General features: G+C 34.6%; 2 protein-coding genes across 59 annotated transcripts in view; one reads left to right on the forward strand and one right to left on the reverse strand.

The window, feature by feature from the left end:
* Positions 1-5487, reverse strand: part of LOC127871497 (uncharacterized) — a 30156-nt gene extending 24669 nt beyond the window's left edge. For all 50 annotated transcript variants that reach the window (XR_008045400.1, XR_008045424.1, XR_008045423.1 and 47 more), the window contains exons 1-2: positions 5204-5487; positions 1572-1732 (exon numbers count right to left, since the gene is read on the reverse strand). Coding sequence is in view for 1 of the 50 variants with exons in the window: in XM_052414475.1 (XP_052270435.1) it covers positions 1572-1732; positions 5204-5310 (268 nt within the window). In the remaining 49 variants the exon portion in view is untranslated. The remainder of the gene's footprint in view (positions 1-1571; positions 1733-5203) is intronic.
* Positions 5488-5634: 147 nt separating this feature from the next.
* The window catches only part of LOC127871499 (TBC1 domain family member 7-like), a 32170-nt gene continuing 24495 nt past the window's right edge, over positions 5635-13309 (forward strand). The window contains exons 1-3 of one of the 9 annotated variants that reach the window (XM_052414479.1): positions 5635-5874; positions 11788-11868; positions 12962-13157. In XM_052414479.1, the coding sequence (XP_052270439.1) occupies positions 12971-13157 (187 nt within the window). In that variant the 5' untranslated portion in view covers positions 5635-5874; positions 11788-11868; positions 12962-12970. Of the gene's footprint in view, positions 5912-10756; positions 10938-11787; positions 11869-12958; positions 13158-13309 lie in introns of those variants that run through there. The other 8 variants (XM_052414482.1, XM_052414483.1, XM_052414480.1 and 5 more) reach the window with 8 other exon arrangements.

Genomic DNA, 13309 nt, shown 5'->3' on the forward strand with positions numbered 1-13309 from the left:
AAATCAATAGGGGTCATATGCCAGTCATGATCAATGTACCTATGAAGTTTCATGATCCTAAGCGTAAGCATTCTTGAGTTATCATCCGAAAACCAATTTACTGTTTCAAGTCACTGTGACCTTGACCTTTGACCTAGTGACCTTAAAATCAATAGGGGTCATCTGCCAGTCATGATCAATGTTCCTATGAAGTTTCATGATCCTAAGCCTAAGCGTTCTTGAGTTATCATCCAGAAACCATCTGGTGGAAGGACCGACAGACCGACCAACATGTGCAAAACAATATACCCCCTCTTCTTCGAAGGGGGGCATAAAATCTTCTGCAAATTATGTATTTTAATAATAATACAAAGTTTTCCCTGTGACCCTCTTTGCTGGCGCGGGAAAATTGAAGTAGTAGTAAAATATTTACGAGTGAATTGTACAGTACCCCACTATGCGCAGGCTCACTGATGATAAACGACTTTTAACGGTATTTTAGCATAGAAAGCTTGCGACTTCTATATGGAATGGCTTTGAACCCCATTGAAACCTTGGTGCGAATAATATTTGTGGACTTTTAGCTATATTTCTTTCCGAATTCATCAATTACGTATCATTCCTTCCGATTTTATGTCAATAAAATTTGGACTTTTTGTAATTTTGAATATTTGATATTGAATTATACAATATACAATTATATATAATTGGCTGACTAACTCGTGGCCACGAGTTAGCTAAGTCGGGATCTCGAGATAGCTAAATTTCTCTCCTCTTTTGCTGATGCTTACTTCCCTTTGTTTAAAGATCAACATGAACGAACCATATGGAACAATTTGATTGGCTTACTAACTCGTGGCCACGAGATAGAAAAAAGAGGAGTGCAATTTAAAAAAAGAGGAGTGAATGTCACCTCTATGCCACAGTAGTTTGGTCATTATCCATGGACTTCCTAATTTTAGTTTGGAATTATCCATACACTAGTTAGGTCATTATCCAATTAGTATATTATTGTCACAAACAAATACGAATATATTGCGTTTTTCGAGCATTAATTTTACGCCAATCAAATTTTGTACATACATATATGAAAGCTTAATACATAAGTCCAAGCATTAAAACATTAAAAACATTCGATTATAATTGTTTTTGGCCTAAAACTTTCGAAAATTTCATTTACTTTTTCAGATTTTCAAACATATTAAATTTTATTTTGACGTAATTGTTTTAATTGTTATGGGTTTATTAGCGCATTGTATCCGGCAAATATCATTTTATCAAAAAGAAACGTTTATTATGTCACAACTAAACTTAACTAAACATGTTCTTAAATATAAATGACTGGAGTCTTTATTTCTGTCGCCATTTTTTTCTCCAGTTTGAATTATCCTACTCAGTTTGGATTATCGACGTACAGGGGGTGATATAAGCAACCTACAAAAAAATTTTCAGTGCCATGCCTCCATCCAGACCCAAGTTATTCCCCATGTCATAACAACTTTAAAATAAAGAAGTTATAAATATGTACTTGACTGCAGCAAATAAGTGCCAGTGAATAAGAGAAATTTAGATTACAAGGTTATCAAGGATACTGATGAAAAACGCCTTCTTCTCATATTCAGTGATGTTGTCAAGGTCGACATGCTGTAGCTGGGGGGCAACGTTGTCAATATAGTCCTGAAAAAGAGCGCTGTCCTTCATGCCTGCATAGTTAACTCCCTTGCCATCCTCCTGTATAAACTCCCCTTTTAGCCTGAAAACACATTGTACATGAAACAGTGAATAATGAACATGCATGAAATTGCATGTTTTCAGAAATTCAAACTTAAACAATTTTTCCATGTGTAAGAATAGCTCTTGCAGAAGTTTAAAGAGTTTTTTGTACACAATAAGTAATACAAACCACTAAACTAAAGTTTAAAGGGATCTTTTTACGGTTTGGTAAATTGACAAAATTGAAAAAAGTTGTTTCAGATTTGCAAATTTTCGTTTTTGTTATGATATTTGTGAGGAAACACTATTACCGACCATTTACCATAGTCCAATATAGCCATTATATGTATCTTTTGACGATTTGAAAACCTAAAAATTATAAAGCGTTGCAACGCCAAACGATTTAATTATTTGGAGAGTTCTGTTGTTGTCGTTTAAATTTACGAAACTACGAAGTTGCTTATATAAAATACTTAAACTGTGTATACACGGCGGAATAGCCGAGAGGGCTAATTTTTTTTTTCTTCAGACTAATTCCAGGACTCCAGGGGTCACTGGTTCAAGCCCTGGTACCGGCTACTTTTTTTTCCTTTTTTTAATTTTATTCTTGAATTTTTACTGGAGCTTTTAAGATCCAATGTTTACATTTATCAATATAAAGCATTTAATGACAAACTTCAAAATATGCAAAAATCTGTGAAAAGGCCCCTTTAAGACATTTAACCAGCATGCATATATCTTAGAAGAAAATAAGTAAATTTAAGAATGTTTTTACAGAGTATATCTTATGATTAGAATGTAATATACATTTACAGAAAAAAACAACTATTTCATGAGGCTCAATTTAACAACAAGCTATGTACATTGTAATTTTAATGGTGCAATTTATGGGTTATGAACGAGGTTACTACAGCAGTACCAGAATATGGCTTTGCACTAATTAACCTTCTTAAACCAAAAGGAAAATATGTAAATCAACAGTTTTTAATTAACTCCAGCATTCTCTGTTGGGATCATGTATACCTTATTCCATAATGAGCAGCATAAGTTTGAGTACAATAGTACCACCAAACAAAGGAATGTTAAGTCAATAATAAATTGATTGAGCATTTCACATTAAGTAAGTGTAAACAAGCAAATTTGTTTAATTAATTAATATCCCCCGCCAGGGCCCTCAATCTGTAAAATCCACGGCCGAAATTCGGCCGCATTCTCCCCCCTGAAAAGTATACTTTTTTCCCTTTTTGGGGGAAAAATTCCCCCCCAAAAAAAACAAAAAAAATATTTTTTTTTTTTTTTTTTTTTATAGATCTCATGATTACTATATCTCAATTTCTCAATTCTATTTTAATTTAATCTTGTCAAACATACTGATGAAATAAGCAATGAATATAGTGCAAACATGTACAAATGTAATAATTAGAGAGTAAGTTAAAATTCCCCCAAAAAGGGAAATGCCGCGAAAATTCCCCCTGCTATGGGTAGCGACCTGCTTCCCCTAAAATGGATTGAGGGCCCTGCCCACCTATATGCTTCTGGACACAAAAGTGTTATATTTGACACTCCAAAAAGCACTTTTTCAAGATACAAAGGGCCATAACTCTGTTATGAACAGATGGACAATCATGGTGTACAATGCCATTTGGCGTGCAATATCCTCTAATCCATATATATACTCATACCAAGTCTCAATGAAATCCCCCAAAGCACTTCCAAGATATGGCTCCGGACGGACTGACTGAAAGGAGGCGGACATAAAGACGGACGGAAAGAGGGATGGACAACGCCAAAACAATATCCCTCCGCCTATGGCAGGCACTCTTCATCTCCGTGTGAGCACACAAGTCAGGACATTCTGGTGTTCACCTCATTTAAAGAAAGACCATTCATCCCTGGATTTTGCCACCAAATGAGTCATGTTCTGAGAAAACTGGGCATAATTCATGTGCGTAAAGGGTCGTCCCAGATTAGCCTGTGCAGTATAATCAGGGACGACACTTTCTGCTATTATGATAATTTTCATTAAAATGAAGTCTCTTCTTAGTAAAAATCCAATTTAGGCAGAAAGTGTCAATAAACCCCCTATTATCAGACCACAGCTCATTTTTGTTTCATCCACTTGATATGACAACCATTAAGACTTATTTAAGGATGAATATCGGTACTAGTAACAGAGGAATGTTAAAAAGGTACAACATTCCACTAAAATACTGATATCAGCAGATGGGCACTATGACCCTGTAAAAACAATACAGTTTCAATATCTATGTACAAAGTCGAAGAAGATGTTTTGTCGGAAGATTTTTATTAATTTAGTATGTGTATGCATTATAATAAACAATGGGTAACTAAACAAATAAATAAATAAAAACATTCAAACACTTTCAAAGGTGGGAATAGGGAGAGACCTCACTCAGAAGCAGAGAGAAAACAATATTATACTGAAGAAAACACTAGAGGCTACGAAAAAAGACTTCCCAGGGAAAATATGGGCTATCCAGCGGAATAAGATCGTTGAACTTCAACCCAGACAAGCAATTAACTTACCAGCTGGTGCAACAGGGACTACTCTCCCTGCCCCTCAAGGGTCGGGGGACGGTCATTAAATGGTTTGGTTCACAGTGATTGTAATGTAAACATGTTAACAATTAAACATGTTCAAAGCACAGTTAATCGCGTTCAAAATGTTCAAAATATTGTTTATCATGTCCAAAATGTTCAGTTTTAAGTCGTTCAAATGAAAGTGTGGATTATGCAGCGTGTTCAAATAATTTGTTAAAAGGTTCATCCGAAAATACAGATACATTTTTGAAATTGTGCTTCACAAACGATGATTCGTTATTGAATAAAGTTGCAGAACTTGAGGCATTTTTAGACATGGTACATCCGGATATATTTGGAATTTGTGAGGTTTTTCCAAAGTCAGCTAATGAAAAACTGAGTATAAATGATCTGAAGTTTACAGACTATGATGTCTTTAGTCCTACTTCGAAAGGGAACAGAGGCGTATTTTGTTTTTAGTAAAAAAATATTTGAAAGCTACTAATGTGACTACTTTTGATGATTCAGGATTTAACGAGAAACAGTTTGGAAGAATCAACAATAGCTGCCACAAGTGTTTATCAATTTAAATGGTTGCTAAATTCTGAGAAATGGAACATTAAGAAGTTTAACCTGTCTGTAAATTAAGTTAAATTAACAATTAAAATTTATTAAGCACACTCTAGAGAAGTTTTAACAAAACAGTACATATCAGAGAGAGATTCTAAAGACGAGACCATTTATCAGAGGGGTCACTACAGCATAGCTAAATTATGGCCCAACAGTCCAGGTATCCAGGAATTGCCATCGAGCGCCTATGGGACGGTTTTGCTGTGTCTGGAATAGTCATGAAAGATCAAAGAAGGCACTCACAGCAATTATGAAATTTCGAAAAAGCCCCATATATATATATATATGTCGCATGAAAAGCATTGTGATTATGACATATAATGTTAAAAAGTAAACAAACTTGAGCATAATTTTCTGCATTTGCTTCGACAGCTCAATAGCAGACTTTTTGCTACTGTCATGATGATGTTTTGTATTCAGTACTCTGTTCATTTGTTCTTCTGTCATCTTGAATATAACTGTTGTTGACAGTTTTAAAATATCCAGGATGAGGCGGATTGCAAAATGATGCTTGCGTAACAAAATACGCTTGTTAATGTCACTACGGTTCAAAGTTTACAACCTTTTACAGAGTGAATTGTAAATGGAGATAAGGATGAGTGGGACTTGAAAAGGGAAGTAACTTTTTCGATTTGTTTGCAATTTTTATGGAAATACCATATAATTATAATATATAATAGTTATACAGTTTTAACCATATCATGCGTTATCATTATGATATATTCGCTGAATAAAAGAAGTACACGATGATTTTCTTGTAATTCGAATCTACGTAATGGATTTCTTAGGGAGCTGATTCTCCATCACCGTCAAACACCATCAAACAGAAAAATCTTAAAGCCAATTAAAGTTACAAATATCTTCTCGTATTGTCATACTAAATTATTTTGTTAACACAAAATGTACACTTCAATGCAAAATACAACATATTTAACCATTTGACCATTTTTTAAATATCGGATATACTTAGAATTGATGTATTTTTCGGATAAGTACAGTTTCGGATAATTGGTTAGTCACATTATACGAATTACAATCTTCATGTTAGGTAATTTAAATCTTTAAACTTTAACCAAAAATTAATGTCAATATTTTCACGTAGGGTTCACAAACCCATACATGTTCTTAAAGAGCATGTTAAGCTGATAGTGCAACTTGTTGACGCTCTTAAATATTAAGCTACTTTTTACATTGGTAATATTTGGAGTGTACAACCAGGGAACTTGTCAAACAATGTTGGAAAGTTTTCCTTCTTTGTCTATATTGTTGCACAAGGATTTTGTGCGCAACATTCAAGCCCCGATATCAGACACTTAAAGTGATATTACAGCGATTTTCCTTGTCCAATTGGGAAAAGTACCCGTACCGGTCCAATTGGGAAAAATTGAGTCGTGAAAACCTCAAAATTGGGAAAAATCGAGTCGTGAAATCCTTAAATTGGGAAAATGGCGTCGTGAAGTTTGGGTCTTATTGAAATGAATACATCATACAGTTCATACTTAATTGAACATACCCATTAAAATAATCATTTGCAGGCATGCCTTAATGACCATTAAGTAATAAAGTTGAAATAAATAACAAAATATTATAAAGAACACACACAATCAATTACAAGTTGTTTTGATCTCTTGTAAAGCAATGTCTCTGTCTTTCATTTTTTTGAAAATTTCAACAATCTTTGATGTTTGATCATCTATCAGTTGCTGGCATCCCTCTCTGCACAGCATCATTAGTGCTGTCAATGTGTCGTGTGATAGACAGTTCTGATTGTTTGTGCAAAGATTGTTCATTAGACTGAACACCCTTTCCACAGAGGCAAGGTTACAAACCGACGTAAAACAGTACCCTGGCTGCCTGACAAAAAAACCAGAAACAGTAACGACTCTATTGATTGCACGCGCTGAATAATAAAACCCGAAATTAATCGAGCGCGTGGTTACACACAACTATACGATTTTCTTTGTTCGCTCGCCAAAGTTGGGTTTTGTTACGAAACTTTGAGTTGTTTTAAGAAAAAATTCGGACGTCTATTGGGATTTTTTTCAGATGCCGATTGGGAATTTGGGAATTTTCCCTCGATTGGGAAAGTACCGTTTACCGGTACTTTATAAAGAAGGAGGAAAATCGCTGTATTATGGGCATTTTGCACTGTTGAATTGAACTGAAAAGAATTAACAGGTGAAAAGAGTTAGTTAAAATGTGGTTACTGACCAATTATCTGCAAATCATCTTGCTACCAGTTGTTTATAAAAATTTATTTTATATTCGATAGTCTTACGTGACCCACCCAGTCCTGTACGCCGAAATGATCCATAAAACAAAATAGTGTCTTTGTTTCGTATGAAGAATCTGCACTAAAACTAAATTTAGGTTCAAATCGTACATGCATGATCAGTTGTCAAACGAAAGTACGGTTGATATTCAAATGCATTATTTTTCTCTTTCCGGTATATTGTTTTAGTATGTTGATGCTGCATTAACAAATATAAATGTATATGAAGTGAAAACACCAAAAATTAAAAACTGTTGCGATAGACACCTATAAACTGTCCATAATATCACTTTAATATCAACGGATTGCAATAATATTTACATACCCGTGTAGATAATTCATTTCTCGATAATGTTCCGTAAAAATTATGTAATGTCACTTTGAAGTTTGCACGCCTGAGCAAATCCAACCACTATTCAAATTTTTTATATCTCTCGATTCGCTCGCTGTGTAGATATAAATCGATAACACAGCTTGAAAGAATAAACGGCGTAAAATACAGTTTGCGTTTGTCTGTTGTGGTGCTGAGCGTTGTATAGTAAACCGATGTTATTATACTTTTCTGGATTAATTAAGAATTGTTTTAAGCTCCACTGGCCAAAGGCCAGCGGGCTTATGTCATGGTCCTGTGTCCGTCGTGCGTGCGTCTGTGTGTTAACTTTTCCTTTAAACATCTTCTAAACTACTGGTCCAATTCTGATGAAATTTCTCAGGAATGTTCCTGGGGTGATTCTCTTTCAAATTTGTTCAAATTATGCCCCTGGGGGGTCACAAAATTGAAAATTTGCTTATATAAGGTCTATTTTGTGAAAACTTTCAAAATCTCTCGTCCATAACCATTGGACCTAGGGCTATCAAATTTGGTATGTAGAGACATCTAATAGTCCTCTACCAAATTTGTTCAAAGTATGCCCCTGGGGTCAAATTTGACCCTGCCCCTGGGGTCACAAAATTGAATATATTCTATTATATGGTCTATTTTGTGAAATCTTTAAAACACTTCTTGTTTATAACTGTATGGCATAGAACTACCAAATTTGGTATGTAGTGGCATCTTATAGTTCTCTTCTTAATTTGTTCAAATTATGCCCCTGGAGTCAAATTTGAAACTGCCCCGGGGGTCACAAAATTGAATATATGCTTATAAAGGGCTTATTTTGTGAAAACTTTAAAATTCTTCTTGTCCATAACCATTTGGCCTAGGGCTACCAAATTTGGTATGTAGTGACATCTGATAGTCCTCTACAAAGCTTGTTCAAATTATGCCCCTGGGGTCAAATTTGACCCTGCCCTGGGGGTCCCAAAATTGAACATACGCTTATATAGGGTCTATTTTGTGAAAACTTTAAAAATCTTCTTTTCCATAAACATTGGGCCTAGGGCTACCAAATTTGGTATGTAGTGACATCTTATAGTTCTCTACCACGTTTGTGCCCCTGGGATCAATTTGCCCTGGGGGGGGGGGGGGGTCACAAAATTGAACATATGCTTATATAAGGCCTATTTTGTGAAAACTTCAAAAATCTTTCTGTCCATAACCATCCGGCCTAGGGCTATCAAATTTGGTATGTAGTGACATCTAATAGTCCTCTACCAAATTTGTTCAAATTTTATCCCTGTGGTCAAATTTGACCCTGCCCCGGCAGGGGTCGACAATTTTTTTTTCAGCAACTTGCTCTGCAGGGCGACTAGCTAAAAATTTTCACTTGCCCTGCTGAAATATGTACTTGCCCTGCAATTTATTGAAAAAATGCAAACAATCTGTAACTTATATGTTTTATTGTGATTTAGCCACTCTTTAAATCTAAAGATGTGAAGAATTTAGACGATTTTTTTAGCAGTATTAAAAGACCGTATTCCGTACTGTATAGGATACATTCACAGAACATACCAGTATAGGCATGTAACATGAAATGGACTAAATTTAGCGCAGTGTGCAATAATCAACATCCACTTAATTTTTAATCGCCGATAAATCTTTGTTTTGTTTGGTAAAGATGTATTAAAACTTGAAATGTAAATCTTTTCGGCCAGAAATGCCACTAGCCCTGCAGGACGAGCGCTGCCAGAATATTCACTCGTCCGGAGCCGATTTCTACTGGTTATTACGAGTGTGTGAGTGGATTTGTCGAGCTCTGCCCGGGGGTCACAAAATTGAACATATGCTTATATAATGCCCATTTTGTGAAAACTTAAAAAAAAATTGCCCATAACCATTAGGCCTAGGGCTACACAATTTGGTATGTAGTGAGATTGTATAGTCCTCTTCTTAGTTTGTTCAAATTATGCCCCAGGGGTCAAATTTGACCCTGCCCTGGGGGCCACAAAATTGATTAAATGCTTATATAGTGCCTATTTTGGGAAAACTTTAAAAATCTTCTGTCCTTAACCATAAGGCATAGGGCTACCAAATTTGGTATGTAGTGACATCTAATAGTTCTCTACCAAGTTTGTTCAAATTATGCCCCTTGGGTCAAATTTGACCCTGCCCGGGGGTCACAGAACTGAACATACGCTTATATGGGGCCTATTTTGTGAAAACTTTAAAAATCTTCTGTCCTTAACGATAAGGCATAGGGTTACCAAATGTGGTATGTAGTGACATCTAATAGTTCTCTACCAAGTTTGTTCAAATTATGACCCTTGGGTCAAATTTGACCCTGCCCGGGGGGTCACAAAACTGAACATACGCTTATATGGGGCCTATTTTGTGAAATCTTTAAAACTCTTCTTGTCCATAACCATTGGGCCTAGGGCTACCAAATTTGGTATGTATTGACATCTAATAAACCTCTAACAAATTTATTAAAACAATGCCTCTGGGGTCAAATTTGACCCTGCCCTGGGGGGGTCACAAAATTGAATAAACGCTTATAAAGAGCCTATTTTGTGAAATCTTTAAAAATCTTCTTGTCAAAAACCATTCGGACTATGGCTACCAAATTTGGTATGCAGTAACATCTTATAGTCCTCTTCCAAGTTTGTTCAAATTATGTCCTTTGGGTCAAATTTGACTCTGACCCGCGGGTCACATAATTGAACATTATATACGCTTATATCTTGCTTATTTTGTGAAAACTTTTAGAATATTCTTGTCCTTAACTAAAGGTTCTAGGGCTACCACATTTTGTATGTAGTGAGATATAGTAGTCCTCTACAAAATTTGCTCAAATTATGCCCCTGTTGTTAAATTTGACCCAGTCCAGGGGGTCACAAAAGTGTATATGTGCTTAAATAGGGCCTATATTTAAGTATTTGCACATGCCGAGAACATTTGTTTCAGCCTTTTTTTTCAGCAGTTGAGCAATACAGAGCCATCATGGCCCTGTTGTTTTCTTAAGTGACAATTAAAAAGTTATGAAATAAATAACATCTTTCATTTGTATACGGTACATAAAAAATAGTGATTCAGATAGTACAGTATACCGTCCTGTACATAAAACAACACAGACAGAGTTGCGAAAAAGACATGCATAAAAAGTTGCTGAAACTTAGAACAGTGAATAGAAACTGCACCATATCTGTTTTGAACATATGCTTATTAAATCGACAAAGATGAGCATACTAGATCTACTTAGGTTAAAGTCGGTGTTAAAAGCTCATGAAAATTATGCGCACATGTTACACCGTAATGCCTTCTTCTGATTGGTTCATATTTAAATCAGTTTCATGACATGGCGACAGGTCAGTGATTGTTTTGCGATTTAAGCAGAGGTTTAACTGAAGAATTAATGCCTCTCTAACTTCAATTCGAAGATATTTGAGATAAACATGGACTTCTGAACTAAAACATTATGAGTTGGTAAGGTTATTTTGCAATTTTACGCAAATTGATGAAACCTTAAACTTTCTGGTGTCCAACACATACTTGAATTTTCCGTGATAAGACGTTCCAAAGAATTTAGCCCATATAAAAAGTATCTCTAAATTCTTTGCGTTTCTTATAAATAAGACTAGTTAAGCTGAATGAAATATAATAATGTGATGTTAAACTTTAACTCTGCACCTTGAAAGTTCACAGATTTGTTTCAACACTTTTAGTGGCTTCCTTTTTGTTGAGTGTTGAATTCCTCCGCTCAAGTTTCTAGACCAGATCTATAGTATAATAGCTGGATGAGTCAATCATTTCCTTTGTTCTCCCCTGCTGCCCTTCAAAACCGGTAAACTCAGCGATTTTTTTGCCCCAATGGCAAAAGTACCGGTACCAGCTAATTGAAAAAAAATTTGGCTAAAAAACCTGAAATTTGATAATTTGCATCATTAAGTCTTCATATTTGTAAATTGGTGTATTTGTTTGTTTGCTTCCATATACAGACTTGGCTAAAGTGTGTCGTGTTCGTAGAAAGACAACTATCGGTTCGCGAATGTAGTCAGATATATGTAATTGTACATTGCTGTTTGCACTTATCTATAGAGTATAAAATACCGGAAATAGTTGATGTATCACCTTTGAGCATGCCTGTTTTTACGTCCAAGACGGCAGTTAAAAAGAAGAGAAATTACTATGCAGGTTCAAAAAGACAAATAACAATCAATTAATTATGGGTATCATAATTCCTGTAGTTAGTACGGAATAATAAATGCATTTGTTAATTTAAAACAATAGCAACAATGTTTTAGATACAAATAACTTTTTTTTCAAATCTGCACAGTACTCGTGTGTTGCTGAAAACAGTGTTGGAAAAAAGTCTACCTGCAAAAAGAAACATGAAAAAGACAACATGATTTGATTTGTATGTTATTGGATCTGTGTATTATCAAAGTCATATTCTGCTATATGTTTGTCACGCTGTCATATATATATTTGATAATGAATTTTTTTCCAGAGAAGTTGATTTTTCATTATGATTTGAGTATTTTTCCTTCAAAATGATGTTTTTACTAATTAATATCATAGCCACACACTAACCACCTGTGGTTTAGGCTGGATTCGTGCACCTTCATCACATTTATGCTGTACAGTGCAACAACTGAGACAGTATACAGGTCATCAGCTTACAAAGGACATATGTCACTCCTGTCAATGCCATTTCAATACAGATACTTGTGTAATAGACTGTCAAAATTAAAGCCATCCTTGTAGACAATATGTGTCAATCTGAATGCTGATAACGTTTTACTATTGCGCTGCTGATTATTTTAGAGTATATTTTAACTAATGCATTTGTGAAATCAGTATCTCATTAAAAAGTTACATGCAATCAAAATTTCATACACAAGTAAATATATCAATGTCCTCACAGATAGACCTGACAGGGACTTTGTAGAAATACAAATCTTACAAACTTTTGTTGCAGATTTAAAAAAACATAATAACACTTTTATTCAGGCAGCTAAATAATAATACAAATTATGAAGACTCTAAAAGTGCAGCTTTGTTTATGAATAATCATCATTTGAAAGTGATACATTTTTTAAAGCATGCGGATCACTTGTATCTAATATAAAATGTCTGTAAGAATTATAACTGTGCAGATGGCCAAGTGTTTTAGTAATTTTACTTTTTATCCAAAGGTCACTGGGCCAAGCCCTGCAGGCAACATACTTTTTTTTATCTTTTATAAATGTATCTTGTAATTTAAATATCGCTTTACAGTTCCACTTATATAATCTAGCAATTTACAGCATTTAATAACACAATCTAAAAATGCTGCAATCTGTGAACAAGTTCCTTTTAACAAACCTTCAATTTATACTTGATTTCAATTCTGTAAAGTAAAAGACTTGAAGCATTCATAATCAAATTGTTGCCACTGGTGTTTGCACTGCCTTTTGGGTATTACTGTTTGCTGATAAATATACATGTATATTATATATATTTTTAAGTTAGTGAAGATGTCAGATGATCAAAATTTTCGCAAAAATTTCTACAAGAAAGTGGGCTTTCGAACGTTTGATGAAAAACATGCCATAGAAACACTTCTAAAAGACAAGCCACTTGATATTGATAAACTAAGGCTGTACTGCCTCAGATGTCCTGTGTCTGCAAAATACAGGGTTTACTTGTGGAAAGTTGTATTAGGTATATTTATTCCATTTTTGCATGTTTTCTAAATTTCTTTTAGTATAGATTATGTGTGATTTTTTACTTTAAAGTTTTAGGATAATGTGACAGATATGTTTTATAATTTTTTCTTTGTAACAAGGACATTTTTAGTGTTATTTTTATTTTCT

The sequence above is a fragment of the Dreissena polymorpha genome, chromosome 3, assembly GCF_020536995.1.
Source record: "Dreissena polymorpha isolate Duluth1 chromosome 3, UMN_Dpol_1.0, whole genome shotgun sequence".
NCBI lineage: Eukaryota > Metazoa > Mollusca > Bivalvia > Myida > Dreissenidae > Dreissena > Dreissena polymorpha.